The sequence below is a fragment of the Schistocerca cancellata genome, chromosome 2 (assembly GCF_023864275.1).
Source record: "Schistocerca cancellata isolate TAMUIC-IGC-003103 chromosome 2, iqSchCanc2.1, whole genome shotgun sequence".
In the NCBI taxonomy this organism is placed as follows: Eukaryota; Metazoa; Arthropoda; class Insecta; order Orthoptera; family Acrididae; genus Schistocerca; species Schistocerca cancellata.
Genome location: NC_064627.1, coordinates 1,052,134,952 through 1,052,162,349, shown reverse-complemented (window position 1 = coordinate 1,052,162,349; position 27,398 = coordinate 1,052,134,952). Strand labels below are relative to the sequence as shown.

Sequence of the window (27,398 nt, the reverse complement as noted above, 5' to 3'; positions counted from 1 at the left end):
ATGAACTTGTGTACAAGAAAATATAAGTGCTTCTTCTCTTGCTGCTGGAGTTCTACAAATGTGTCATCGTTTCTTGAACAAATTAGTTATTATTATTATTTCTTTCCTTTCTCATACTTTATGTCTGGTTAAAAATGGAAAGTGACACAGACCTTGATCAAGCGTGACTTCCTTTTAACTGTACGGTATGTGTTACATTGCATTTAGGAACTTTCGGGTAATTTAACATGTATCAATAATTACAGATTTCCAAGTTGTGTATATACGTTTGGGTGTAACTGTATTGCGTTGATGTACTGGTGGATATTGTGTGGTATGACTCCTTTAGTTGATAGTATAAATGGTATAATGTCAACTTTATCCTGATGCCACTTGTCCTTGACTTCCTCAGCCAGTTGGATGTATTTTTCAATTTTTTCTCCTGTTTTCTTCTGTATATTTGTTGTTTTGGGTATGGATATTTCGATTAGTTGTGTTAATCTCTTCTTTTTATTGGTGAGTATTATGTCAGGTTTGTTATGTGGTGGTGTTTTATCTGTTATAATGATTCTGTTCCAGTATAATTTGTATTCATCATTCTCCAGTACATTTTGTGGTGCATACTTGTATGTGGGAATGTGTTGTTTTATTAGTTTATGTCATATGGCAATTTTGTTGACGTATTATTTTTGCTACATTGTCATGTCTTCTGGTGTATTCTGTATTTGCTAGTATTGTACATCCGCTTGTGATGTGATCTACTGTTTCTATTTGTTATTTGCAAAGTCTGCATTTATCTGTTGTGGTACTGGGATCTTTAACAATATGCTTGCTGTAATATCTGGTGTTTATTGTTTGATCCTGTATTGCAATCATAAATCCTTCCATCTCACTGTATATATTGCCTTTTCTTAGACATGTGTTGGATGTGTCTTGATCGATGTATGGTTGTGTTAGATGATACGGGTGCTTGCCATGTAGTGTTTTCTTTTTCCAATTTACTTTCTTCATATCTGTTGATGTTATGTGATCTAAAGGGTTGTAGAAGTGGTTATGAAATTGCAATGGTGTAGCCGATGTATGAGGGCTATCCACAAAGTACATTACATTTTGGAATTAAAAATAAATAAAGTATTGGAATTTTTTTTTATTATATACAGATGAAAGCCACACTTAAATACTACTTTTCTACATAGTTGCCATTTAAATTAAGGCACTTATCGTAGCGATGGACGAGCTTGGAAATTCCTTCGTCGTAAAATTCGGCCGCCTGCGCCTCCAACCACGTGGTTACCTCTTCTTGAAGCTGTGCGTCGTCATCAAAACGCTGCATAGCCAACCACTTCTTCATTGCTGGGAATAAGTGGAAGTTGCTCAGTGCCAGGTCGGGACTGTACGGCAGATGAGGAAACAACTCCCACTTAAAAGATTCAAGAACTTCACGAGTGGCATTTGCCGTGTGGGCCCCGGCGTTGTTGTGAATCAGCAAGATCTTTGAGCCCAACTCTCCCCTGCGCTTGTTTTGTATTGCTCTTCTGAGGTTGTGCAGAGTTTGGCAATACCTTTGAGAGTTTATTGTAGTGACTCTTTCCAGGAAATCCACAAAAATCACACCTTTTCTGTCCCAAAAGACAGTCGCCACGTGGTTGAAGGCGCAGGCGGCCGAATTTTATGACGAAGGAATTTCCAAGCTCGTCCATTGCTATGATAAGTGCCTTAATTTAAATGGCAACTATGTAGAAAAGTAGTATTTAAGTGTGGCTTTCATCTGTATATAATAAAAAAATTTTGAATACTTTATTTATTTTTAATTCCAAAACGTACTGTACTTTGTGGATAGCCCTCGTATTTATATGAATGATTGCTTTGTGTATTTTGCTAGTTTCTGCTCGTTCTATAAAGAATTTTCTTAAATTGCCTACCTGTCCATAATGTAGGTTTTTTATGTCGATAAATCCCCTTCCTCCTTCCTTTCTGCTTAATGTGAATCTTTCTGTTGCTGAATGTATGTGATGTATTCTATATTTGTGGCATTGTGATCGTGTAAGTGTATTGAGTGCTTCTAGGTCTGTGTTTCTCCATTTCACTACTCCAAATGAGTCGGTCAATACTGGTATAGCATAAGTATTTATAGCTTTTCTCTTGTTTCTTGCTGTCAATTCTGTTTTCAGTATTTTTGTTAATCTTTGTCTATATTTTTCTTTTAGTTCTTCTTTAATATTTGTATTATCTATTCCACTTTTTTGTACGTATTCTAGATATTTATAGGCATCTGTTTTTTCCATCGCTTCTATGCAGTCGCTGTGGTTATCCAATATGTAATCTTCTTGATTAGTGTGTTTTCCCTTGATATGCTATTTTTCTTACATTTGTCTGTTCCAAACACCATATTTATATCATTGCTGAATACTTCTGTTATTCTTAGTAATTGGTTGAGTTGTTGATTTGTTGCTGCCAGTAGTTTTAGATCATCCATGTATAGCAAATGTGTGATTTTGTGTTGGTATGTTCCGGTAACATTATATGCATAATTTGTATTATTTAGCATGTTGGATAGTGGCTTCAGAGCAAGGCAGAACCAGAAAGGACTTAATGAGTCTCCTTGGTATATTCCACGCTTAATCTGTATTGGCTGTGATATGATATTATTTGAATTTGTTTGGATATTAAGTGTGGTTTACCAATCTTTCATTACTATGTTTAGGAACTGTATCAATTTAGGATCTACTTTGTATATTTCCAATATTTGTAGTAACCATGAGTAGGGTATGCTATCAAAAGCTTTTTGGTAATCAATGTATGCATACTGTAGCGACCTTTGTTTAGTTTTAGCTTGATATGTCACCTCTGCGTCTATTATCAGTTGCTCTTTACATCCTCGTGCTCCTTTGCAACAGCCTTTTCGTTCTTCATTTATAATTTTGTTCTGTGTTGTATGTGTCATTAATTTCTATGTTATGACTGAAGTTAATATTTTGTATATTGTTGGTAGGCATGTTATGGGGCGATATTTAGCTGGGTTTGCTGTGTCTGCTTGATCTTTAGGTTTCAGACAAGTTATTCCTTGTGTAAGTGTATCAGGGACTGTGAATGGGTCTGCAATGTAACTGTTAAATAATTTATAATTAAAAACAAAGATGATGTGACTTACCAAACAAAGCGCTGGAAGGTCGATAGACACACAAACAAACACAAACATACACACAAAATTCGAGCTTTCACAACCAATGGTTGCTTCATCAGGAAAGAGGGAAGGAGAGGGAAAGACGAAAGGATGTGGGTTTTAAGGGAGAGGGTAAGGAGTCATTCCAATCCTGGGAGCAGAAAGACTTACCTTAGAGGGAAAAAAGGACAGGTATACACTCACACACACACCCATATCCAACCACACATACACAGACACAAGCAGACATTTGTAAAGGCAAAGAGTTTCGGCAGAGATGTCAGTCGAGGCAGAAGTTCAGAGGCAAAGATGTTGTGGAAAGACAGGTGAGGTATGAGCGGGGCCAACTTGAAATTAGCAGAGGTTGAGGCCTGGCAGATAACGAGAAGAGAGAATATACTGAAGGGCAAGTTCCCATCTCCGGAGTTCTGACAGGTTGGTGTTAGTGGGAAGTATCCAGATAACCCGGATGGTGTAACACTGTGCCAAGATGTGCTGGCTGTGCACCAAGGCATGTTTAGCCACAGGGTGATCCTCATTACCAACAAACACTGTCTGCCTGTGTCCATTCATGTGAATGGACAGTTTGTTGCTGGTCATTCCCACATAGAAAGCTTCACAGTGTAGGCAGACCAGTTGGTAAATCACGTGGGTGCTTTCACACGTGGCTCTGCCTTTGATCGTGTACACCTTCCGGGTTACAGGACTGGAGTAGGTGGTGGTGGGAGGGTGCATGGGACAGGTTTTACATCGGGGGCAGTTACAAGGATAGGAGCCAGAGGGTAGGGAAGGTGGTTTGGGGATTTCATAGGGATGAACTAAGAGGTTACGAAGGTAGGTGGATGGCGGAAAGACGCTCTTGGTGGAGTGAGGAGGATTTCATGAAGGATGGATCTCATTTCAGGGCAGGATTTGAGGAAGTCATATCCCTGCTGGAGAGCCACATTCAGAGTCTGATCCAGTCCCGGAAAGTATCCTGTCACAAGTGGTGCACTTTTGTGGTTCTTCTGTGGGAGGTTCTGGATTTGAGGGGATGAGGAAGTGGCTCTGGTTATTTGCTTCTGTACCAGGTCAGGAGGGTAGTTGCGGGATGCGAAAGCTGTTTTCAGATTGTTGGTGTAATGGTTCAAGGATTCCGGACTGGAGCAGATTCATTTGCCACGAAGACCTAGGCTGTAGGGAAGGGACCGTTTGATGTGGAATGGGTGGCAGCTGTCATAATGGAGGTACTGTTGCTTGTTGGTGGGTTTGATGTGGACGGACGTGTGAAGCTGGCAATTGGACAGATGGAGGTCAAAGTCAAGGAAAGTGGCATGGGATTTGGAGTAGGACCAGGTGAATCTGATGGAACCAAAGGAGTTGAGGTTGGAGAGGAAATTCTGGAGTTCTTTTTCACTGTGAGTCCAGATCATGAAGATGTCATCAATAAATCTGTACCAAACTTTGGGTTGGCAGGCCTGGGTAACCAAGAAGGCTTCCTCTAAACGACCCATGAATAGGTTGGCATACGAGGGGGCCATCCTGGTACCCATGGCTGTTCCCTTTAATTGTTGGTATGTCTGGCCTTCTAAAGTGAAGAAGTTGTGGGTCAGGATGAAGCTGGCTAAGGTAATGAGGAAAGAGGTTTTAGGTAGGGTGGCAGGTGATCGGCGTGAAAGGAAGTGCTCCATCGCAGCGAGGCCCTGGACGTGCGGAATGTTTGTGTATAAGGAAGTGGCATCAATGGTTACAAGGATGGTTTCCGGGGGTAACAGATTGGGTAAGGATTCCAGGCATTCGAGAAAGTGGTTGGTGTCTTTGATGAAGGATGGGAGACTGCATGTAATGGGTTGAAGGTGTTGATCTACGTAGGCAGAGATACGTTCTGTGGGGGCTTGGTAACCAGCTACAATGGGGTGGCCGTGATGATTGGGTTTGGGAATTTTAGGAAGAAGGTAGAAGGCAGGGGTGCAGGGTGTCGGTGGGGTCAGGAGGTTGATGGAGTCAGGTGAAAGGTTTTGTAGGGGCCCTAAGGTTCTGAGGATTCCTTGAAGCTCTGCCTGGACATTAGGAATGGAATTACCTTGGCAAACTTTGTATGTGGTGTTGTCTGAAAGCTGACGCAGTCCCTCAGCCACATACTCCTGACGATCAAGTACCAAGGTCGTGGAACCCTTGTCCGCCGGAAGAATGACGATGGATCGGTCAGCCTTCAGATCACGGATAGCCTGGGCTTCAGCAGTGGTGATGTTGGGAGTAGGATTAAGGTTTTTTAAGAAGGATTGATAGGCAAGGCTGGAAGTCAGAAATTCCTGGAAGGTTTGGAGAGGGTGATTTTAAGGAAGAGGAGGTGAGTCCCGCTGTGACGGAGGACGGAACTGTTCCAGGCAGGGTTGAATTTGGATAGTGTCTTGGGGATTTGGATCATTAGGAGTAGGATTAGGATCATTTTTCTTCATTGCAAAGTGATATTTCCAGCAGAGAGTACGAGTGTAGGACAGTAAATCTTTGACAAGGGCTCTTTGGTTGAATGTGGGAGTGGGGCTGAAGGTGAGGCCTTTGGATAGGACAGAGGTTTCAGATTGGGAGAGAGGTTTGGAGGAAAGGTTAACTACTGAATTAGGGTGTTGTGGTTCCAGATTGTGTTGATTGGAATTTTGAGGCTTTGGAGTGAGTAGAGCTGGAAGTGGGAGATTGAGTAGATGGGAGAGACTGGGTTTGTGTGCAATGAGAGGAGGTTGAGGTTTGTTGGAAAGGTTGTGAAGGGTGAGTGAGTTGCCCTTCCAGAGGTGGGAAACCAGGAGATTAGACAGTTTTTTGAGGTGGAGGGTGGCATGCTGTTCTAATTTGCAGTTGGCCTGTAGGAGGATGTGCATGCCACCCTCCACCTCAAAAAACTATCCAATCTCCTGGTTTCCCACCTCCAGAAAGCAATCTGGGTTATGTGGGTGAGGAGTAGGTTGGAACAGGGAAGGGAGAGGTAGTGTTGGTGGCCATTCAGCCTGTTGGTTGTCATGTCTATGTAGAATGCAGCTGATGCTTGTGACTGGACTGGAGTAGGTGGTGGGAGGATGTAGGGGACAGGTCTCATCTTTAGTTCTATTGCAGGAATATGACACATGAGGCAAGGGGTTGGGAGCAGTGGTGGAGTAGTGTTGGACAAGGATATTGTGTAAGCCAGTGGGCATCAGAATACCACTAGTACATTTAGATAAGTTTGATTTTCGAGAATATTCTGACACCAAACACAGAACTACAAAAAAATCAGAAGTATGCCTACTGTAGGTACAGTTAATCACTTGTTGTCCAAATGTAAACATAAGAGATGTCAACTTGGAGTTTTGCAAACATGATTTTGGAAGAAAATAAATGACAACTAGAAATTTGCAATGGAGTGTTTCAGTTGTAAATATGAAAATGTGCCTCACAAAGACACTGAAGCCAATGTTTGTCTATAACTCTTGTACCACACCGTGGTGAAAAAAATAAGTAGCTTCATTAGAGTTTTTAAGTATTTCTTTCCAATGACCACTATATTGTGCAAGAATGAGTTTATCAAACAAGAAATGCACAAGTGGCGATTCATCTTCTTCTTCTGTCTAACAATATTCAACTAAATTTTGGAGATTACTGAAGAATAAAATAATAATCTTTTATGTGGGAAGTATACTTCCATGCTCAAGTAGCTTACACCTAAACAAACAACTACTTCACATGAAGATGTGTGTGCATGTGGTGGGGAGGGGGGGGGGGGGGGAGAGAGAGAGAGAGAGAGAGAGAGAGAGAGAGAGAGAGAGAGAGAGAGAGAGAGAGAGAGAGAGAGGGAGAGAGAGAGAGAGAGGTGGGAGGGGGGGGGGGAGGGGATAGACTCACTATTCAAAGCCACTTTTACAATTTTCTATGAATTTGATGATTTTAAAATTTTTCATCTTTTACTTTTTTTCCCTCCTGCATCCCTTAGGACTCTCCTCATGTAGGAGTCATGTTTAAATACATGAATCAGTTTTGTTATAATCTTTTACTTGGTTTAATGATTTTTAGTTGACTCTTGGTCTTGGCATAAGATGATTTAAAATTTTGCAGAAAACTCGTAAATAGAAAAATGGGTGTTGGTTCAAGGTAATTGTACTAAATAGAAAAATGGGTGTTGGTTCAAGGTAATTGCAGAAAAATAGTCTGATCAAATTTATTTGTACATAAAAAATTTCTAAATTAATTAAGGCTATCACCCATTAACAATACTGACATGAAACTTACCCTGTTTTTACAAAATTTGCCCACATCTTTGTCATTCTTTTCACTGTTGTATATTCTGGATCAGCTTCAACAAATTCCGGGAAAATTGTTGAAGTGTAGAATAAGTATAAGAGGTCATCAGTATGTGAAACACCTTTACAAAAAAAACATAACATAAATAATAAATGTATTTTTCAAGAAGAAATGCACAATTATTTTTGTATTACTATAAGATAAAAATTATATGCCTGAATAAAGTCATGCCTGGTAGAAAACGAATTTCCATTAACAACATTTATGACACTTCATACATTTTCTGCTTCAGGCACTTTCATGAAAGCTGTGAAATCATTGAGGTGTTCAGTTCAAAGACTGTGTGATGCATTCTCTCATCTTTGCATAAGTACTGCAACGTACATCCCTCAATCCTATTTACTGTATTCAGGTCTTGGCCTCCCTCTAAAACTTTTGATCCACTCTCCCCTAAACACTCACACATGCCCTTCCCTCCAATAGCAAATAATTGTCCCTTGGTGCTTCAGGATCTATAGTGTCAACATATAACTTCTTTTAGCCAAGTTGTGCCAAAGATCTATTTACTCTCCAATTGGATACAGTACATCTTCATTAGTTACCCACTCTACCCTTTGATGGTTATCATTCCTCTAGAATGTCTAATTTCAAAATCTTCAGCTCTTCTCTCCTCTGTGGTGCTTATCATCCACATTTCATTTCCATATAAGGAGGAGTTATTCTCTCCGCAACAGTGTGTTATCTCATGAAATAAAACAAAACATCAATAACTTAAGGTACGTAACCAGAAACTTTACGTATTTCTCTTTGGCCATGCCCTCTATAAATAGCCATAGATAATTTTAGGAGACTTGCATAACACTATTACTACACAAATAGGTAGGTTACTTGTCCATCAGTTACCAGCACTGTAGAGTATGTACTGCATCAGCAATCAGTCTCCACTGTATTCTGACTGTTGGTGTTTCCTCTCAGCTGATTACATTCAAAGCTTCCACATCCATCCTTATGTTACCTTACCATATGTTTCTTGGTCTAACCTGTGGTCTTTCTGTTGTAATGTGGGCAATGAAAGCTTGCTTAGGAAGTTGGATCTCCAGCATACAGATTATGTGACTGCCCACTGGAGTTGTGTCCTCTTTTGATACTGTAAAACTTTGGGGTGGTTCATGAGCTCATACATTTCATTATTCTTTCTTGCTTGCCAAGTATATCTCTCTCTTACTGGGCCCCAGTTTCTTCTCATTGCTTTCTTTCAAATGTCACAAACTTTTATATCTCCCTTTTAGTTACTGTCTAGCTTCCTGAACTACAGAGGGCAAGTTGGCAAATGGTGGGATTGTAGATCTTCATTTTCACAGAAAGTGATGTGGCTTCTGATCTAAACATATCTCTGAGAGCACATTGACATCTGGAGCCAGCAGAAATTCTTTCATTTACCTTTATACGTATCTGATCATAACAACTGTACTTTCCCAGGTACATGAACTGATCAACAGACATGAACTTGTTTTCATGAACTGTGAAGTGCTCCTGTGCATATTTAGTTCTGGTTAACAGCAATATTAGGTGAAGGACAGATTGCTACTCACCATAAAGATGACACACTGAGTTGCAGACAGGCACAACAAAGCTTTCGGCAAAGTCACCTTTAGAAAAGAAAACACACATGAACACTGACATATATTTTCTTTTGTGAATAAGGCTTTGGCCAAAATCAAAATATGTAACAGTCTTTTTGTTTTGTCCCTCTGCATCTTAACATGTCATCATTTATGATGAGTAGCACTCTATCTTTTTCCTAATACTGTTGATATTCCAAGCTGGAATTTCCATTATATGATTTAGTTCTGCCTACTTGCACATTATTTGATTTAGTTCTGCCTACCTGATATATTCTTTTTTTTAATTGTTGATGGGTAGTCCTGCCTTGCTTACTGCTGTGGTAACTCTTTTGTAAATCTCCCCAAGATCATGTTCACTCTCACTAATGCCACGGTGTAGGCATCCGAAAATGTCTGAAACATGCCACTTTCCATTCATACCCCATTATACTCTTCAGCTTTGCTGTCTTACGGTTTCTCCATGGTAAGATTAACCAGTGGCAGTGCATCTTCCTGTCTCAATCCATTTGGGAAAGGATATGAGTTTTCTCCTCCTGTTCATACTGCAATGAATCAGACAATGCCTCTAACCACAGTGACACATTCTGGGCACTGGATGCCAAGCTCTATGACCTATGTTGACACAGTGCTCTCAGCTGTGAGTCACTTCTGTGCTCTGACTTAATTCTGCAAGACAATAACCAAGTTCTTGGAGACTGACTACCCTTTGAGATGCTCCCACATGATGGAAGAATGTGGCCCCACATGATGGAAGAATGTGGTTGGGCTACCTCTTCCACATAACCGCTTCCTGCAGCAGTATTTATCATCCCTTCCTCCCCCTCCCCCTCCCCTGCTCCTTTAAGGAGCCATCCAGTCGTCATTGGATAGTCGGTGTATGTTTGACACCCACTCTGTGTCAAACTCTGCCATGGAAACAACAATGTACTACCTATGATGTGGCTGCCAACACTGTCTCAGGCCTCAAACCCTCAACTGCTGCCCGGATGCTGCCAAACATAGCCATCCTGTGGTGCAGAGTTTGGGGCTTTGCGTCTCTTGGCCGCCTTCACCACGACAACAACAGTTGTCATGCCTGAGTCTGTTACAGACTCAGTTAAATGAGATGTCCATGATGGACCTGAAGGAGGATTAGCGGGCACTTGCTATACATTGCCTCTAATACGGACAGTGCTGTGGGGACAACTGCACAGGAGACACTTGCCAGAATCTCAGATATCAAGAACTATGGATAAGAAGGGAGAATGACTGTAAATAATAATAAATGGCATTTTCATCTATAGGGCTTCTTCTGCTGCATCCACGTCCATCTTTTTATTTTATATTTTGTTTCACACGTCTAGTTCCATAGGACCAAAGTGAGCAGCAAATCTCTATAGTCATGGAACATGTCAGTACACAAAATTACAACAGAAACATAATTCTAAATAAAATAAAAATGTTTATGAATTCTAAAAAGACCACAAGCTACAATTTGACTTAACACAATCAATAATGTAACACAGGAATCAACTTAATTTTTCAAGGAACTCATAGAAAGAATGAGGAAAATCTTCAGCTTAGGTATGAAAGTGCATGGATTGCTGATAATATTTTTGAAATCTTGTGGTAGCTTATTGAAAATTGATACAGCAGAATGCTGCATGCCTTTCTGGCCAAGAGTCAAGGAGGTGTGACCCAAATGCAGACTGGACTTCTGCCTAGTATTAACAAGTGAGAGCAGCTATTTCTTGGGAATAAGCTGATATTGTTAACAAGAAATGACATTAAAGAATATATATATTGAGAGACCAATGTATATTGTTAATGGATGAATAAAGAGATTGATTGATTGATTGATTGATAGTGTCAGAATACCCAAAGTAATGAACAGGAGTTGACAAGAGGTTCGCAGTCTTATACCACTTACTGCCCGAAGTGCCCATTTCTGAGCCAAAAATACACTTTGAGAATGGGAAGAGTTACCCCAAAATATAATACCATGCATCATAAACAAATGAAAATAAGCAAAGTAGACTACTTTTTGTGTCAAACTATCACTTACTTCAGATATTGTTCTAATAGTAAAAATGGCAGCATTAAGTCTTTGAATAAGATCCTGAACATGGGTTTTCCATGACAATTTACTATCTATTTGAACACCTAGAAATTTTAACTGTTCATTCTCATTAATCATATGCCCATTCTGTGTAATTAAAACATCAGGTTTTGTTGAATTGTGTGTTAGACACTGTAAAAGCTGATTCTTATTGTGATTTTGCATTAGTTTATTTTTACAAGCCATGAACTTATGTCTTGAATTGCACTATTTAAAACAGTGCCAATGTTGCATACAACACTCTCTACTACCAAGCTATTTTTGAAATATTTTTGAATGACTAGGCATATTATTTATATAAATAGGGAACAGCAGTGGCCCCAACACTGATCCCTCAGGCAACCCCCATTTAATTATCCCCCACCCAGAACTCATATCACAGCCATTCTCAATACTGCGGGTTTGCTGTCTGTTCTTAAAATAAGAGGTGAACCAATTGTGAGCTACTTCCTGTATTCCATAATGCTCCAACTTCTGCAGCAATATTTTGTGATCTGCTAGACAATCACTCATCCACTTCAAGCCATCCTAACACTTTTGGTATCAGAAGAAACTAGTGAAGATTCAGATGGGTTATCAATGAAAGAGAGCAATGGAACAGGTTTTGCAGCAGGGATGTTCTATGCAGCAGTATAAGTAAGTGCCGACTTTAGAATTTTGCTTTTGGCATTTATGGTTGTTTTTTCTTATCCTTTTTTCTTCCTTCTTATTTTAGGTACACTGTGTACTTGTAGTGGTGGTAAGTGGGCAAAATGTCTAAAGAGGTTTTTGCTTGGGGTGTGATTAAGCATGTGCTGGATAATGTAGCTCAGGTGTGGGAAGCTACATAGAAATGCATACAACACTGGGAAGCCCAAGTGAGGAAAGGAGGAAAAGGTCACATTCCAGTGTACTCATACCTGCCCTTGATGCTAATGGCTTCATTGGTAGTGGAACTAAACCTCGTTTACGTGCAGACATGACCGAAGGCGCCAGACAGTACTAAATGATACCTGAATGACCCAGGCTGCTTGGCACTGTACAGTCAAGTCATACTGATACTGCATTATATTACAACTGATGCTTATTCTTGGTGTCTGCTGAAATGTATAGTTATTGCAGAAATATATGTTATCAGAGAGAATTCTCAGATGGAAAAGTGTTAATAAATAAGCTCAGTTCTGTCAATAAATATGTAAATGCTTTGCTAATACCATTAGAAAAAGTTATGGTGAGAGCAGTAGCTCCAGTACAAAACTGTTCAGCCCTTACATGGATTACAGGTGTGGTGTACACTTATTATGCAGCATATAGCTACACAGACCCTAATGCTTTACACATTAACTATTAGATTATAAAACAAATTTGATTTTTCCACACTAGTCTGTAAAATTATGCAATAGCAAATCCAGTTCTGTGTTTGTTTGTCCATATTTAGCTGTTAGTTTGTGCACTGAAATCTCTATTTCATTTTCATTTCTTACACTTTCCTATAGATTCATGTATTAATACCGAATGTGTTTTTTTTTATGTGCCACATATTCAAATTATTTGATCGTAAAATGACAGTTTAATTTTACATTTGAATGCATCTCTGTAAAAGTATATATTAATTTCTAAATTATGACACATTTGCTTCAATTTTTAGATCATAGCACAACTTTTTTATTTTCATTTTCAATGGTTTTGTGTAAAAGGACATATTAAAGGTGAATGTATAACAAAAATCCATTGTCTTCTACATGCTGTGCTGAATATTTAGGCCATAAAAGAAAAGTTATTTTCCTTGTGTTTATTTCTGTTGTCTTTTGACAGAAGAATGTGTTAACACAATGCAGTTTTAAGTTTGTTTTATCCACTGCTGTGCACCAAGTACAGTTCAGGAACCATATTACATTTTGATTGAGTGTGACTAGACCTCTGATGCCTCCTTCAGAACAATGAATAGCAGAGTATGGAAACAGCTCACAGCGCTCCCACGCAAAACAGCAATTGTGAAGTGATCGGGTAATAGTTATTATTTAAAACCAGTTTTGGGGGGAGGGGAGGAGGGGAGGAGGGGGGATGGGGGGAGGGGGGGGGGCATATAATTTGGTGCGCCTAGTGGTGCAAAATTTTTAAATCTGCCTAAGCTTCAAACACCTTTGTGCAGAATCAGTGGTTGGCTCTATGACCAACTATGTGAGAGGAAAATTGCACAAGTTTATATTAGATAAGAGGGTCACAAGTATCTATGGCAAGTAGAGGTATACTGGGTAAAGCAAAACTGAATCCAGCACATTGGAGGTTAAGTGGTGTAGGTGAAGTTAAAATTCATTCATTAGGTTTGGCAATGTTCTGGGATTCTGATTGTAAGTAAATAACTTCCAAGTTTATGCAGAAGTACTCCCTATAGTTGATAATAGATACGATGTCATACTTGGTTTAGATTTACTGACTGAACATCTTGCCAAAGTTGACTTAGAAAAGCAGCCGGCAGAGCTGGATAGACCATTGTTTCATCTTGGTTTTATGGCTTAAAAAGCCACATTGTCACAAGAATTACCCCTAGGCCACGGATGGCCACCTAACTTACATACTTTGTCCTTTAAATTCAAATTACAGGATCTTGTACCAGGTTGTACAAGGATACTGATGTGTGTGAAGATAGAAGAAGATGAACATACAGAGACTAGGAGCAGATTTGCTGGTTAATTCTCTACATATCATTTAGCCCTTGCCAGAGCACAAGGAGTTGGATCAAGCTCAACATTTTGTAAGTAGTTGTCCTATGTACAAGAAGTCAGTGGAAGCCAGGCTGTACCTGTAAGTATACATAAGTTTAGTTCCAATGAAGTAATGTTATTTCATGGTGCTTTGACAGCCAGCTTAGAAGCACTGGGTGAGGATGAAGTGAATACAGATTCCACAACAATCTGTATGACACTGGAACAGTATCAGTTCAGCCACACTGATGGGAAGGTACCACATTGAGAGGGACATGATACAGTAGATAAGGAGAGGTTGTTAGAAAAATACGCTGAATTATTTGATTGTCCTGGACCACGGCCTGCCATGCCACTAACTGAACATAGTATTTCCACTGGGAATGAATCACCATGTATAAGGAATCTTATCAAGGTGTGTACCACTTACAGCCTGGTGTGGAAGAGTTTATACATCAACAACTTTGTGATGAGTTCACAGAAAAGAGTACAAGCAATCGGGGTGTATCTATTGTAATCATATGAAAGAGATCATCACACGGCAAAGTGTACAGGTTTTGTTCTGACTAACAATATTTGAACCAACAGACAGTCACAGATATCTCCCCCAGGTCTAATATGACAAAGATCTCACATAATTTGGGTCAATGTCATTATTTTAGAACTATGGATTTATGAAGTGGTTACCATCAGTTACAATTAACACCACCACCAAAAATGACATTCACAGTTCCCTCTGATCACCACCAGCACTGTCAATGCCATTTGATTAAAAAATGCACCAACAATATTCCAATATCTTGTAGATGGGGTATCACAAGCAGTAAAACAAAAAGCAAACATGGTATATTTAGACATCATCATTCTGTTCTCCAAGGATATCCATGAGCACTTAATATCTTTATGCAGTGTCTTAGATTCACAACAAACATTCAGCCTGCAAAAGTCCCATTTTGTATAACAGGATATCCATTACTTGGGTCATATTATAGATCAGGATGTAGTGTGTACCAATCTGCAAATGGTTAAAGCTGTGAGAAATAGCTCAACACCCACTATAGAAAAATAATTGCAGTCTTTTTTAGACATAGCTAATTCTCATAGAAAAATCATTCTGAAATTCACTGAAGTCATAAAACTCGTCACACAATTACTAAAACATGGAAAGAAATTTCAGTGTTCTCTGGACTGCAAAACAGCAATTGGAATCATGCCTTGGATTGCGTCCTAAGTCAAGTATTGCATCAGAAAAAAAAGAAAAACATCCAATAGCAAATTAATAAAGACAACAAAGGCTGAAAAAAATATTCAACTAAATAAAAGGAAATATATGGAGTCACTTATTTCCACTGTTAGTTGTACAGACTGTACTGTAAGACAATAAATGATCACTCGACATTAAAATGGCTAATGGGAATTACACATCCAGCCAGATGGGCTTTAAGACTAAGGCAATTTAATTTTGAAGTATCAACTAGGTAAATCACATGGAATGCAGACAGACTAAATTGGAAAGTACTCACCATGGAATGTGATAATGTAAACACAGGTGAATGACAGAAAGAACAATTTGCTAACATAGATTGTTAGCACTTCGTGAAGAAACCAAAATTCAGCAATTCAGGTGATTTGCTGTCTAGAAAGAAAAGACGTGTTCAGTGCCTTGTGGCACCAGCAAAATTATGAAACAAACTGCTGAGTCAGCACATGATACCATTTTAGGCAGACACAGTGGCCACTGAGCCATAGAGTGATGGCTTGCAGAAATTATTGGTGGAAGACATATAAGCAAGATGTAGAACAATATGTAAAAAATTGTATACCATGGGCACAAAGAGCACAGCTTAGAAAGCAAAAAATTGTATTACAGATATCACCAGAGGCAGATAAACTTTCAGATAATTGGCATGGACATAATCGAACCATTTGCTCAAACACCAGCACGGAACCATTATGCACTAACAATAATTGATCATTTTTCACATTTTGTGTCATGATCACAATACCAGACCAGCAATCAGAAACAATGGCACAAGCAATGGTTAAGGGGGGGAAACCACATTAGGAAGCTGTTTGACACTGATTTTTTGGGTGGGAAGAATTAATTAGGATTTAATCAAATTCTGTGATTTCCGCTGAAGGTTGTGAGTATAACTCTCAAATTGCATGCAGTGCAGACATTCCGATTTTCATCTGAAATCAAAAAGGTTTTGATTTTACATTAATAATTTATTTTCTAAGAATTTAAACCTCAATGCAGGTGAATTTTTTTCTCTACTCATGCAAAGAAAAATACCCTTAAAATCATGATTATCATCTCACAAGTTGGTTCATATAATTTGTAATTTTACCATCAGTTTTCACAATGATCAGTAGTATACTTTTTGAGTTAAGACTGCACGCAAATGTGAAACTAGAAGTTCAAGGAAGTTAACAATAATGTAAAATGCTCACCGATTAATAAGGGATTCCAGCACCATATACTAATCCTTCTCCTTCCCCATAAGCTTCGTTTCACACTTGTGGTAATGCTTTACAAGCTTTCCAATCTTCCTTTGATTCCAATGAACTATGTTGATTCTGCCAGCTCACATGCTGGTTATCCATTTGTTCACCATAATTGAAGCTTTGCATGCCTACTACAATTCCTAACTCATTCATGACCATCAGAAGGGATGACTTTCCTTCATTGAATAATCTCACTGCTAAATACAAAGCCAATTCAATGACTTTTAGTCTGGAGTGCAAATGTTTAGGAGCCAATGGCCTAATAGTGGAATTAAAACTTTCATTTGCATCTTGTGTGTGGCTACCGAAACATCTCTCCAGTATCTCATCGCTTGATAAATCTTCATATGTTGGAAGATGCGCATGCAGTTTTATGCTCATAAAATCTAAATGAATGAGAATTTTGCTTTGAAATTTTTACAGCGTATTTATTCTTGGATAGTTAAGCTAATGATTTATGCAATAAAAAAATCAGAGTTTTTGAACCTTCTAATTTGGTTTCCCCCCTTAATTAGTGGATAATAAAGTTTGGGACACCTGAGGCAGTAGCAACAAACCAAGCCATGAATTTTTGTCAGGCTTAATAAGGTAGGTGTGTCAACTATTGTGCATTAAGAATCACAGGACTAGTGTGTTAGTGCCACAAGCAAATGGATGAACTTTGACAATAGGAAAAATATTGAGTTACTATGTCAACAGTCACCATAATGACTGTGACAGCCTACTTCTTTCGATGATATTAGCATATAACTCAAAGGTTCATGACAATATCAGCATGTCCCCATATGAGGTTATTTTGGTTAAACAATGTCACCTTCTTCTGAGCTATGCAAAGCCCCTCCAGGAGAAGATATGTAATCAGTTCAACAATTCTTAAAAAGATTAAGGGCACCAAGTTAAAATGATGAAATGGAAGGGGAAGGCAAAAAAGTTTCTTTCACATCACCAAGGACCCTACCAAGTAGTAGAAATGACAGTCACCTGTTAATGTTAAATTACAACTCCCAATAAACCCCACAGCACTCCACATAGGGCATACTTGTCCATTTCAAGTAACCCCAGAGAGGCTGCTTCCATAACTGGTAATACCTACTAAAGGGGGACATTGGGCAGCAGAGAGAAAAGTATATAAATGTACACAGTCCAAATCTAATTTAGGATGAGGGGTAGCAGTTCCTGTTCCAGACCTCTAGTGCAGAACAAATTAAAAGATAATTCTAGCCACAATAGGTACTGCTTTTTATGACGTGAAAAAGTATTGTACAGAACACCACCACCAACTGAAAACATTGGGAACTGCAATCTCAGCTGCTGCATAATTCTAGTCATAATATGTTCTGCTTACTACCAGCTCAAGTGTAAAGTTGCCCCAATTCCATTCCTAACCAGAGTGCTAGCAGAACTCAAAGCAGGACACAAAATGTATATAAACATAAATATTCTAGTGCTTCTGTTGCAGCTCACTTTCAAACTGGTATTTGAAAGGACAAATTCAACTAAGAAGGCTAGAACGTAATGAATCAAATGGTGCCTGTAGCTGCAGTGCCATGCTCTGGGCACTGGCCACTGATGTCAGTGACCCATCCACACAACACCCTCTGCTGCAAGCCACTTCTGTGCTCTGATCTATTTCCAAAAGGCAATGACCAACTTCTCAGACATTGATTGCCCTTCAAGACTCCCCCACACCTTAGAAAAATGTGACAGTGCTACCTCTTCTGATAACCAGCCTCCTGACAGTGGCTAGTCACCATTAGACAGCTGGACTGCATTATGACACCCAGCTTGTGACAGATGCTGCCACGGAGACGACGACATACCAATGACTCAACTATCAACATCATCACTGGGCCTCAAACTGTCAACTGCCTTCTGAAACCCCAGGCTCTTGACAGCCCCACTACCATGGGTCTACTTACTGGGATCCAGCCAGTTTCTCATGTTCCGGGACTTGAAGTAAGATTATCCCCATCCTGCACTGACACAGCCAGCCACAGCTGATTCAGGAACCTACCATCACATGGCTACTTTCACTGCAACAACAACAGGCACCTTAGCCATGTCTGCTACAGGATGGATTACATGAGACATCCACTGGGCCTGACATAGCACAGTGGGTGATTGGTATATACAGCCACTGACAAGGATGGTGCTGTGATGACAGCTGTGCTGCGAGATGCTGTGGCAGCATGTTTATGATACTTGCTGAGGTTCTAGAGATCAAGACATATGGCCAAGAAGACTGAAAAACTGGACATAATAAACACTAAAGGGCATTTGTATTGACAGACTACCTTCTTCTACTGCAACTGCATCCGTCTCTTGTACGGAATCACTCACCCCCTCCAAGCCATCCTGCCACTGTACCACAGTACCGCTGCTCTTAAAAAGATTTTCTACTCTGACAGTAGTAAAAGCAAGGTACTGAATGTCTAAGCCATCAGTTTAAACAGCAAATTATATTTTAACAATACTGTGCAGCCCTGCATATTTTAACTAATCAGAGTAACTGTTTGAAATGGGACATTGTAACACGATGGAGAAGACACTTACCATCAGGAGTCTGTGTGCCTGGTATGTACGTCCAGCTATATCTGCCCTGGTAAGTAAAGTGGTAATAATAGACAGGTGCTGTGTTCAGCTGTGACATTATTTTGACTGTACTATACACAGGATAGTTTATAATAATGTCAGAATAAAACTGCAAAAAAGAAAACAAATTTAATACATGAAACAGAGAATATAGAATACATAAGATTCACTAGGTATTTATGATATTTATTTCTGAAGAAATACTGGAGGCTATAAACATGTTCCCTGCTCTCAGTGGTATCAGATGTATAAAATCTACTATAAGCAAACATTGGATATACACTTGTTGTTTATAATGCTTATTTAGGATGTAAAAAGTTTAACAAAATTAAACATCTACATGCCAAAAAAGTAGTTTCTTACAAGTACTTAGAAGGGAAACTAGTAATACACATTCTTCTAATGATACTCATAAAATTTATCTGCAGCAATTGGATGCTACCTTCGTCAGTTCAGTTAGAGACATTAAAACAGGATTAAAGCAACAAAACATCAGAAAGAGATCTGGTTGGTGCTTCAACAGTCAGCAGAACAAGCATTCTTCAGCCAGCAAATACTGTGACTCAAGAACATATAAAATAAACTGTAACAATTGTGTTAAGTTTTATATAAGATGGAGTGGGAGGAAATACATTACAAGATCAAAGCAATTCTATGATGGGAATGGTGGACCGTGATGACACACCTAAAAAAAGTGTGAGTATAGGTTTGCTCACACCAGTCCAAGTGTGAAAGTGCTGCATAGAGCCTACAGGACAAGATTAAAAATACTGGAAGACTTTGAAATTTTTATCCTTAACTCAAGAAATTCACAAGCAATTTGGAACAAACAGAATGACATTACTCATAATTGTATAGATTAAAAAAAAATTCTGCTCACCAAGTGGTAGCAGGAGAAAACACACCTAAGGGTTACAGAAATATGCAATCTTTGAGAGCCAGTGGCTCCTTCATCTGGCAGAGGCACTGAAGGGGGAAGGAAGATATATGAAGGAAAAGAACTGGTGAGGATTATAAAATGGGAAGAGTTTGGAAAAGTCATCCAGAAACCTGAGTCAAAGGAGACTTGTAAGTAAGTCTCCCATGACCTGATTTCTGGACAACTTATCAGTAAGTATCCCCAGACCCGGGTTCTGGGAAATTTTTCCAAGCTTTTCCCATTTCCTAAACCTCACCAGTCCTTTTCCTTCATCCCTCTTCCTTCCCCTTCCATCCGTCTGCAAGGTGAAGGAGCCACTGGTTCTGAAAGCTCGCACATTTCTTTTACCTTTATACATTTTAACTCATGCTGCTGCTTAGTGAACAGAACATTTTTTAACTATCCAATTATATTATATTTTCAATTTTTTAAATTTTTGTTCATCTATTAACTCCCTACTGGCTTTTGAAATTTTTTGATAGTTTCTGGTATGAAGTGTATTGACTGTGGCACATTCTCCTATGGTATGCTGGGTCACACCTGGCACTTGCTGGGACAGCAGAGCTGCCGCTGGCTGCGTTTTAACCAATGTGCCTCTGAGGCAAGTTACTAGTCCTATTGTGAGATGGATCTGCCTACTACAATATATTAATCTATATAAATAAAAATGTAAAGGTTCATTTGTACAAACTTGTAAATAATCAAAAGTTCTCCACCATTTGATTTGAAACTTTGACTTAATGTTCCATTCGAATACATGTGTGGTTTTATGTTTTATATACCTATTGGTGTGCCATATCTCATATTTATGGTGACCACTACTAAAGTCCCAGTTTCAAAACTCTGGAGAAAGAGAACCACTGTTCAGAATGATATCAATTTTGAACAGCATATTATTGATACAGGGGGAAAACGCTATGGAACAAAACCAAATGTAACAAAAATTTTACCAATAGATGGTGCTGTAAGTGTCTTAACATAAAATGAGGTCAGCTACAAATCACAAATGAATCACTATACGATGGCTATGGTCTTCACAATAAGTGAAGATACTGAGTCAAATGCTTTTGGGAATCAAGAAACAATGCATGTACCTGGTTGCCTTGATCCAAAGCTTTCAGTAAGTCATGTGGGAAAAGTGGGAGTTGGGTTTCACATGATCGATGTTTTTGGAATCCATGCAGGGTGGCATTGAGGACATAATTCTGTTCAAGACAACTCATCATGTTTGGGCTCAGAATATGTTTTAAGATTCTACAACAAATTAGTGTCAAGGATGTTGGACGGTAGTTTTGTGGATCACTTCTACTATCCTTCTTGTTGATGGATGTGACCTGTGCCTTTACCAAGAACTGCGCACAGTTTTTTGTTTGAGGAATCTATGATAGATTATAGTTAGAAAAGAATAGCTACAGACATGTTCAAATTATTAGACTAAAGAAACTTAACATTACACATTTACATCCACATACAGATTATATTTGTACATTCAACACTTTGTATGTATGCCTTTGTTCTTAATCAACATTTTTATCCTGTTTCACATAGTTTTTATTAACTTTTCACATGACATTTTAATATCATTGTCATGGTACCAGATTTCCTCTAGTTTCTCCATGAGATCTTGCTTGGTGGTTATTGTAAATTTCCTTATCCTCCATTTCACAATAGCCCATAAATTTTCAGTTTGATTCATATCAGGGCTATTCCCTGGCCAGGGCAACACTTTCCGTTGCTTTTCTTCCAAGTACTTAGAAACACTTTTGGCTTTGTGGTAAGGTGCCCCATCATGCATCAAAATGGCATATTTATTAGGAAACCTCTCATTTATTCACTTTTCAAGGATTTCTTTATATTGTTCTTGCCTCATTGTCCCTTCAACAATGTGTAATCTGCCAGGACATCATGGACATCACACTCCAGACCATAACAGAAGTTTTATTCTTCACACATTGCTGCACACACTCAGCTTTGAACTGTTCTTTAGGTCTGCGGCGAACATACTGGCTGCTTTCTTCTATCACAGTGAATACAGATTCATCACTGAAGCATGTGCACAAAATTGCAAGCTAGAAAAGTTGGGAACAGCAGCATAGGAGACCTCAACAGGCACAAAATTCAAATGTGCATTTCTTCAGTATCAATAAAACATCACAATTTCAATCCAAAACTCCTAACTTTAGAGATCAGGCCCACTTAATTTACCATATCATTGCACACACCTTAGCCCTGTCCTCACCTGCCCACTCCTGAAGTTGTTTAGCCCAGTGCAGTTTTTTGTTTTTCATGGCAGGGGTGATTTTCTGTTTTTTCCTCGGCCAGCATGCCTTTAAACCACATTCAAACAGCCCCCTCCTCACTGTCACAGGTGAAACTTCAATACCCAAACCCTTCAGCTGATGGCTCATGACTGTAGAAGAAAGTTTATGGTTCATTGTTGTCATGTTTGTAAGTCTTCTCATTGTTCTAGGACTGATTTTTCTTTCACATCCACATTTTCCTTTCCTGTTTGGCTTGTATTCACCACCTTCCTGCACTGAAAGTTCAATTCTGCTGACAGTTTTCCATGATATTCTCATTCTGTCAGCAATTTCTTGCTGTGTATAAACATTTTCAGCAAGAAGTGCTACCACAGCTGATACTTTCCAAGGTGAAACACCTTTTGCCTTCCCCATAACCTCACTTTCTTTGGAAACTCCACAATTTATTCCTATAGCTAAAAACATGCAAGTTCACAAGCTATGTAATGTCTTGTTAATGTAGCAAGAAGTTGATAGAATAAATAACAAGCTGAAGTACACCACAGAAATGTAAAGCATTACTGTAAACGCAGTTTCAAAGCATGTACACAGACAACTAACACCAACCCCCCTTCTAACAACAGTGTACCGCAAGTCTCTAGAGGAACGGAAGGTTCCAAATGATTGGAAAAGAGCACAGGTAGTCCCAGTCTTCAAGAAGGGTTGTCGAGCAGATGCACATAACTATAGACCTATATCTCTGACGTCGATCTGTTGTAGAATTTTAGAAAATGCTTTTTGCTCGAGTATCATGTCGTTTTTGGAAACCCAGAATCTACTCTTTAGGAATCAACATGGATTCTGGAAACAGCAATCGTGTGAGACCCAACTCACTTTATTTGTTCATGAGACCCAGAAAATATTAGATACAGGCTCCCAGGTAGATGCTATTTTCCTTGACTTCCGGAAGGCATTCGATACAGTTCTGCACTGTTGCCTGATAAACAAAGTAAGAGCCTACAGAATATCAGACCAGCTGTGTGGCTGGATTGAAGAGTTTTTAGCAAACAGAACACAGCATGAAACTTCCTGGCAGATTAAAACTGTGTGCCCGACCGAGACTCGAACTCGGGACCTTTGCCTTTCGCGGGCAAGTGCTCTACCAACTGAGCTACCGAAGCATGACTCACGCCCGGTACTCACAGCTTTACTTCTGCCAGTACCTCGTCTCCTACCTTCCAAACTTTACATAAGCTCTCCAGCGCACACTCCGCTGCCAGTATGCCGCTCGTGGTCTCGCGGTAGCGTTCTCGCTTCCCGAGCACGGGGTCCCGGGTTCGATTCCCGGCGGGGTCAGGGATTTTCACCTGCCTCGAGATGACTGGATGTTTGTGTCGTCTTCATCATCATCCAGGAAAGTGGCGAAATTGGACTGAGCAAAGATTGGATAATTGTACGGGCGCTGATAACCACGCAGTTGAGCGCCCCACAAACCAAACATCATCATCATCACTCCGCTGCAGAGTGAAAATCTCATTCTGGAAACATCCCCCAGGCTGTGGCTAAGCCATGTCTCCGCAATATCCTTTCTTTCAGGAGTGCTAGTTCTGCAAGGTTCGCAGGAGAGCTTCTGTAAAGTTTGGAAGGTAGGAGACGAGGTACTGGCAGAAGTAAAGCTGTGAGTACCGGGCGTGAGTCGTGCTTCGGTAGCTCAGTTGGTAGAGCACTTGCCCGCGAAAGGCAAAGGTCCCGAGTTCGAGTCTCGGTCGGGCACACAGTTTTAATCTGCCAGGAAGTTTCATATCAGCGCACACTCCGCTGCAGAGTGAAAATCTCATTCTGAGAACACAGCATGTTGTTATCAATGGAGAGACGTCTACAGACATTAAAGTAACCTCTGGCATGCCACAGGAGAGTGTTATGGGACCATTGCTTTTCACAATATATATAAATGACCTAGTAGATAGTGTTGGAAGTTCCATGTGGCCCTTCGCGGATGATGCTGTAGTATACAGAGAAGTTGCAGCCTTCGAAAATTGTAGCGAAATGCAGGAAGATCTGCAGCGAATAGGCACTTGGTGCAGGGAGTGGCAACTGACCCTTAACATAGACAAATGTAATGTATTGCGAATACATAGAAAGAAGGATCCTTTATTGTATGATTATATGATAGCGGAACAAACACTGGTAGCAGTTACTTCTGTAAAATATCTGGGAGTATGCATGCGGAACGATTTGAAGTGGAATGATCATATAAAATTAATTGTTGGTAAGGCGGGTACCAGGTTGAGATTCATTGGGAGAGTCATTAGAAAATGTAGTCCATCAACAAAGGAGGTGGCTTACAAAACACTCGTTCTACCTATACTTGAGTATTGCTCATCAGTGTGGGATCCGTACCAGATCGGGTTGACGGAGGAGATAGAGAAGATCCAAAAGAGAGCGGCGCGTTTTGTCACAGGATTATTTGGTAACCGTGATAGCGTTACGGAGATGTTTAACAAACTCAAGTGGCAGACTCTGCAAGAGAGGCGCTCTGCATCGCGGTGTAGCTTGCTTGCCAGGTTTTGAGAGGGTGCATTTCTGGATGAGGTATCGAATATATTGCTTCCCCCTACTTATACCTCCTGAGGAGATCACGAATGTAAAATTAGAGAGATTAGAGCATGCACGGAGGCTTTCAGACAGTCGTTCTTCCCGCGAACCATATGCGACTGGAACAGGAAAGGGAGGTAATGACAGTGGCACGTAAAGTGCCCTCCGCCACACACCGTTGGGTGGCTTGCGGAGTATAAATGTAGATGTAGATGTAGTAGATGTAGATTTGGAGGGAAAATGACAAATGTTAGCAACTGTGAAAAATTCAGTGATTTGTGAGTTGCTTGGAAGGGAAATTTTGTGGCATCAATAAAACCATTAAAACAAATCAATTATTACAGTTTTCTCTCCTATTTTTACACCAGAAAACTGAAGAGTATCAAAAATAATTGATTAGTCTAGTAATTTGAACATGTGTGTAACTCAGCCACAAATTCAGTATAGAATCCGACAGGGATTCCTTCGGGCACTGGAGTTTTGTTCAATTTTAACAGTTTCAGCTGTTTTTCAACACCACTGACACTACTTATTTCATTCATGTTTTTATTGGCATGAGGATTAAATTGGGGTAATTTTCCTGGGTTTTCCTTTGTAAAGGAACATTTGCAAATGGATTTAGGCATTCCATCCTTTACTTTGCTACCCTCAATTTCATTTCCTGTCTCATTCACTGGACACTAACTTTGGTGCCGCTAACAGCCTGTACATATGACCAGAATTTCTTTGGGTTCTGTGAAAGATCACTTGACAATATTCTGCTACGGTAGTCATTGAAGGCATCATGCATTGCTCTCTTGGCAGCCAAATGCATTTCATTCAGCCTCTCACTATCTATAGTCCTACAGTTTGTTTTATATCTGTTATGCAGTAATATCTGTTTCTTTAGAAGTTTCTTTACAGTGACTGTATACCATGGAGGTTCCCTCCAATTATGAACTATTCTATTGAGTACATATCTATGCAATGCATGATCAACTATTCCTTTAAACTTGTGCCAGAGTTTCGCTACATGCTCCTGACCTGTGCTAAAAGTTCCAAGTTCCTCACTGAGATGTGACACTACTGATTTTTTATCTAGTTTATTGAACATATGTATCTTTCAGCTTGTTTTAGTTGTCCTTTGTACTTTGGTAATCATTGTTATCGCAACCATTTTATGGTCACTGATACCAGTTTTGATGTGATCATCCTCTAAGATGTCAGGTCTATTTGTTGCCGTTAGATCCAATATATTTCCATCATGAGTGGGGTTCCCATCTATTCTGACTTCAGTTTATATATAGTGGGATATGATGTGCATTTACTTAAATATCAATTTTTCATATTTCTTGCATTAAATGTGGACTTTTCATTTGTTTTAAAGGGCTTGTAACTAGTGCTACATTATACTATTATGTTTAAATAAATCAGCAGTTACTTTTGTATTGAAACTTATACAAGATCTGACTCTCTCTTCCTGCTGGTTTGTGCCCATCAACAAAATTCTCTATTGGTAAATGTTAAGATGGCTTGAACAGAAAGCATATAAGCTACAATTTTTTTTTCATTTTTGGTCACTGTTTAACCTGCTTTTTAAGCATATAATGTCTCTTTTCAGAAGTATTTTTTTGCAACAAATATTTGTCATCACTCATTTATTTTCTTTAATACAGTTCATATCATATATCATCTTTGCAGATACTGTATATTGCACTGAATTTATCTTGCAGATCACTTTTTATCTAGTCATGTGATATCTTCCATTTCCACACCACTGAGCATTTTTGCATCCTGATCTGGAGACATAGTTCACTATTAAGAAAACACCTGTTCATAAATATGGATGAAAAACCAAACTAAAAACTACATATTGGCACAGTGATGACAAGCCATAACAGAGTGCAATCAATAATAATGATTTAACAATGGCAAAATGATCAAATGTTTCCACTCAGAACTGAATGCACAGTCTATATCAACTGTTTTCATGTGGTTGCTCCTGCAGACTGATTCCACTCAAAAGGACCAAATGAATAATAATCCTGCAGGTATGTAAAACTACAACTGACAGAACTGAGCAATTTCATTTGGTTTAGTTTTAATTTGTTTGCTCCCATTGACTGGTGTCACTCAAAAAATGAATTTATAATTCAAATTATGCCTAAAACTACAACCAAATTGCTTTCCTACAACCAAATGAATCAATTTTTTTCATTCTGTTATTCCGATCACTACACCCTAGTATTTGTATCTCTGTACAACCAACTTAGGTAGAAGATTTATTCAAACTGAGGCTAAACAATATTTAACTTCTAAGTTTTGGTAAGTGACTTTGATAATTTTTTTAACCTTTTCATATTTTACCTTTAGTATCCTGACAATGTATAACAAACATCTCTCATTCTTATATTTTAATTAGAGATCTGGTGATGGCAACAGCCCCCACATTATAAATAAAGAACTATGTTAAACATTGTACATAGCTTTAGCCATAAAATGTTTGTTTATAGTTACAATACTTTATTTTTAAAACTGAAATACTGATGTCCACATAAACAAGATTCTCAACTTCTTGTTTCCTTTTTCAAAAACATAGTTGTTCATAGAGGTGTTAATATGCCATGTTAAACACTGTTGTCTTAATTATTTCTTTTTTATTTTTTAAAATCTCATCAGTTCATTAAATCACAAATTATATACTAAAAGTTAAATTGAAAAATAGATATTAAATGGTGCTTTGTATGCTTTTAATTCCAAAATTGTTG

The 27,398-nt window shown here is 39.1% G+C and overlaps 1 protein-coding gene across 1 annotated transcript in view; it reads right to left on the bottom strand.

Moving 5' to 3' along the window:
- LOC126163039 (esterase E4-like) overlaps positions 1-27,398 on the bottom strand; it is a 92,771-nt gene that overhangs the window by 10,871 nt on the left and 54,502 nt on the right. Inside the window, exons 8-9 of the mRNA XM_049919914.1 lie at positions 18,859-19,006; positions 7,379-7,511 (exon numbers count right to left, since the gene is read on the bottom strand). Coding sequence (XP_049775871.1) covers positions 7,379-7,511; positions 18,859-19,006 — 281 coding nt within the window. The remainder of the gene's footprint in view (positions 1-7,378; positions 7,512-18,858; positions 19,007-27,398) is intronic.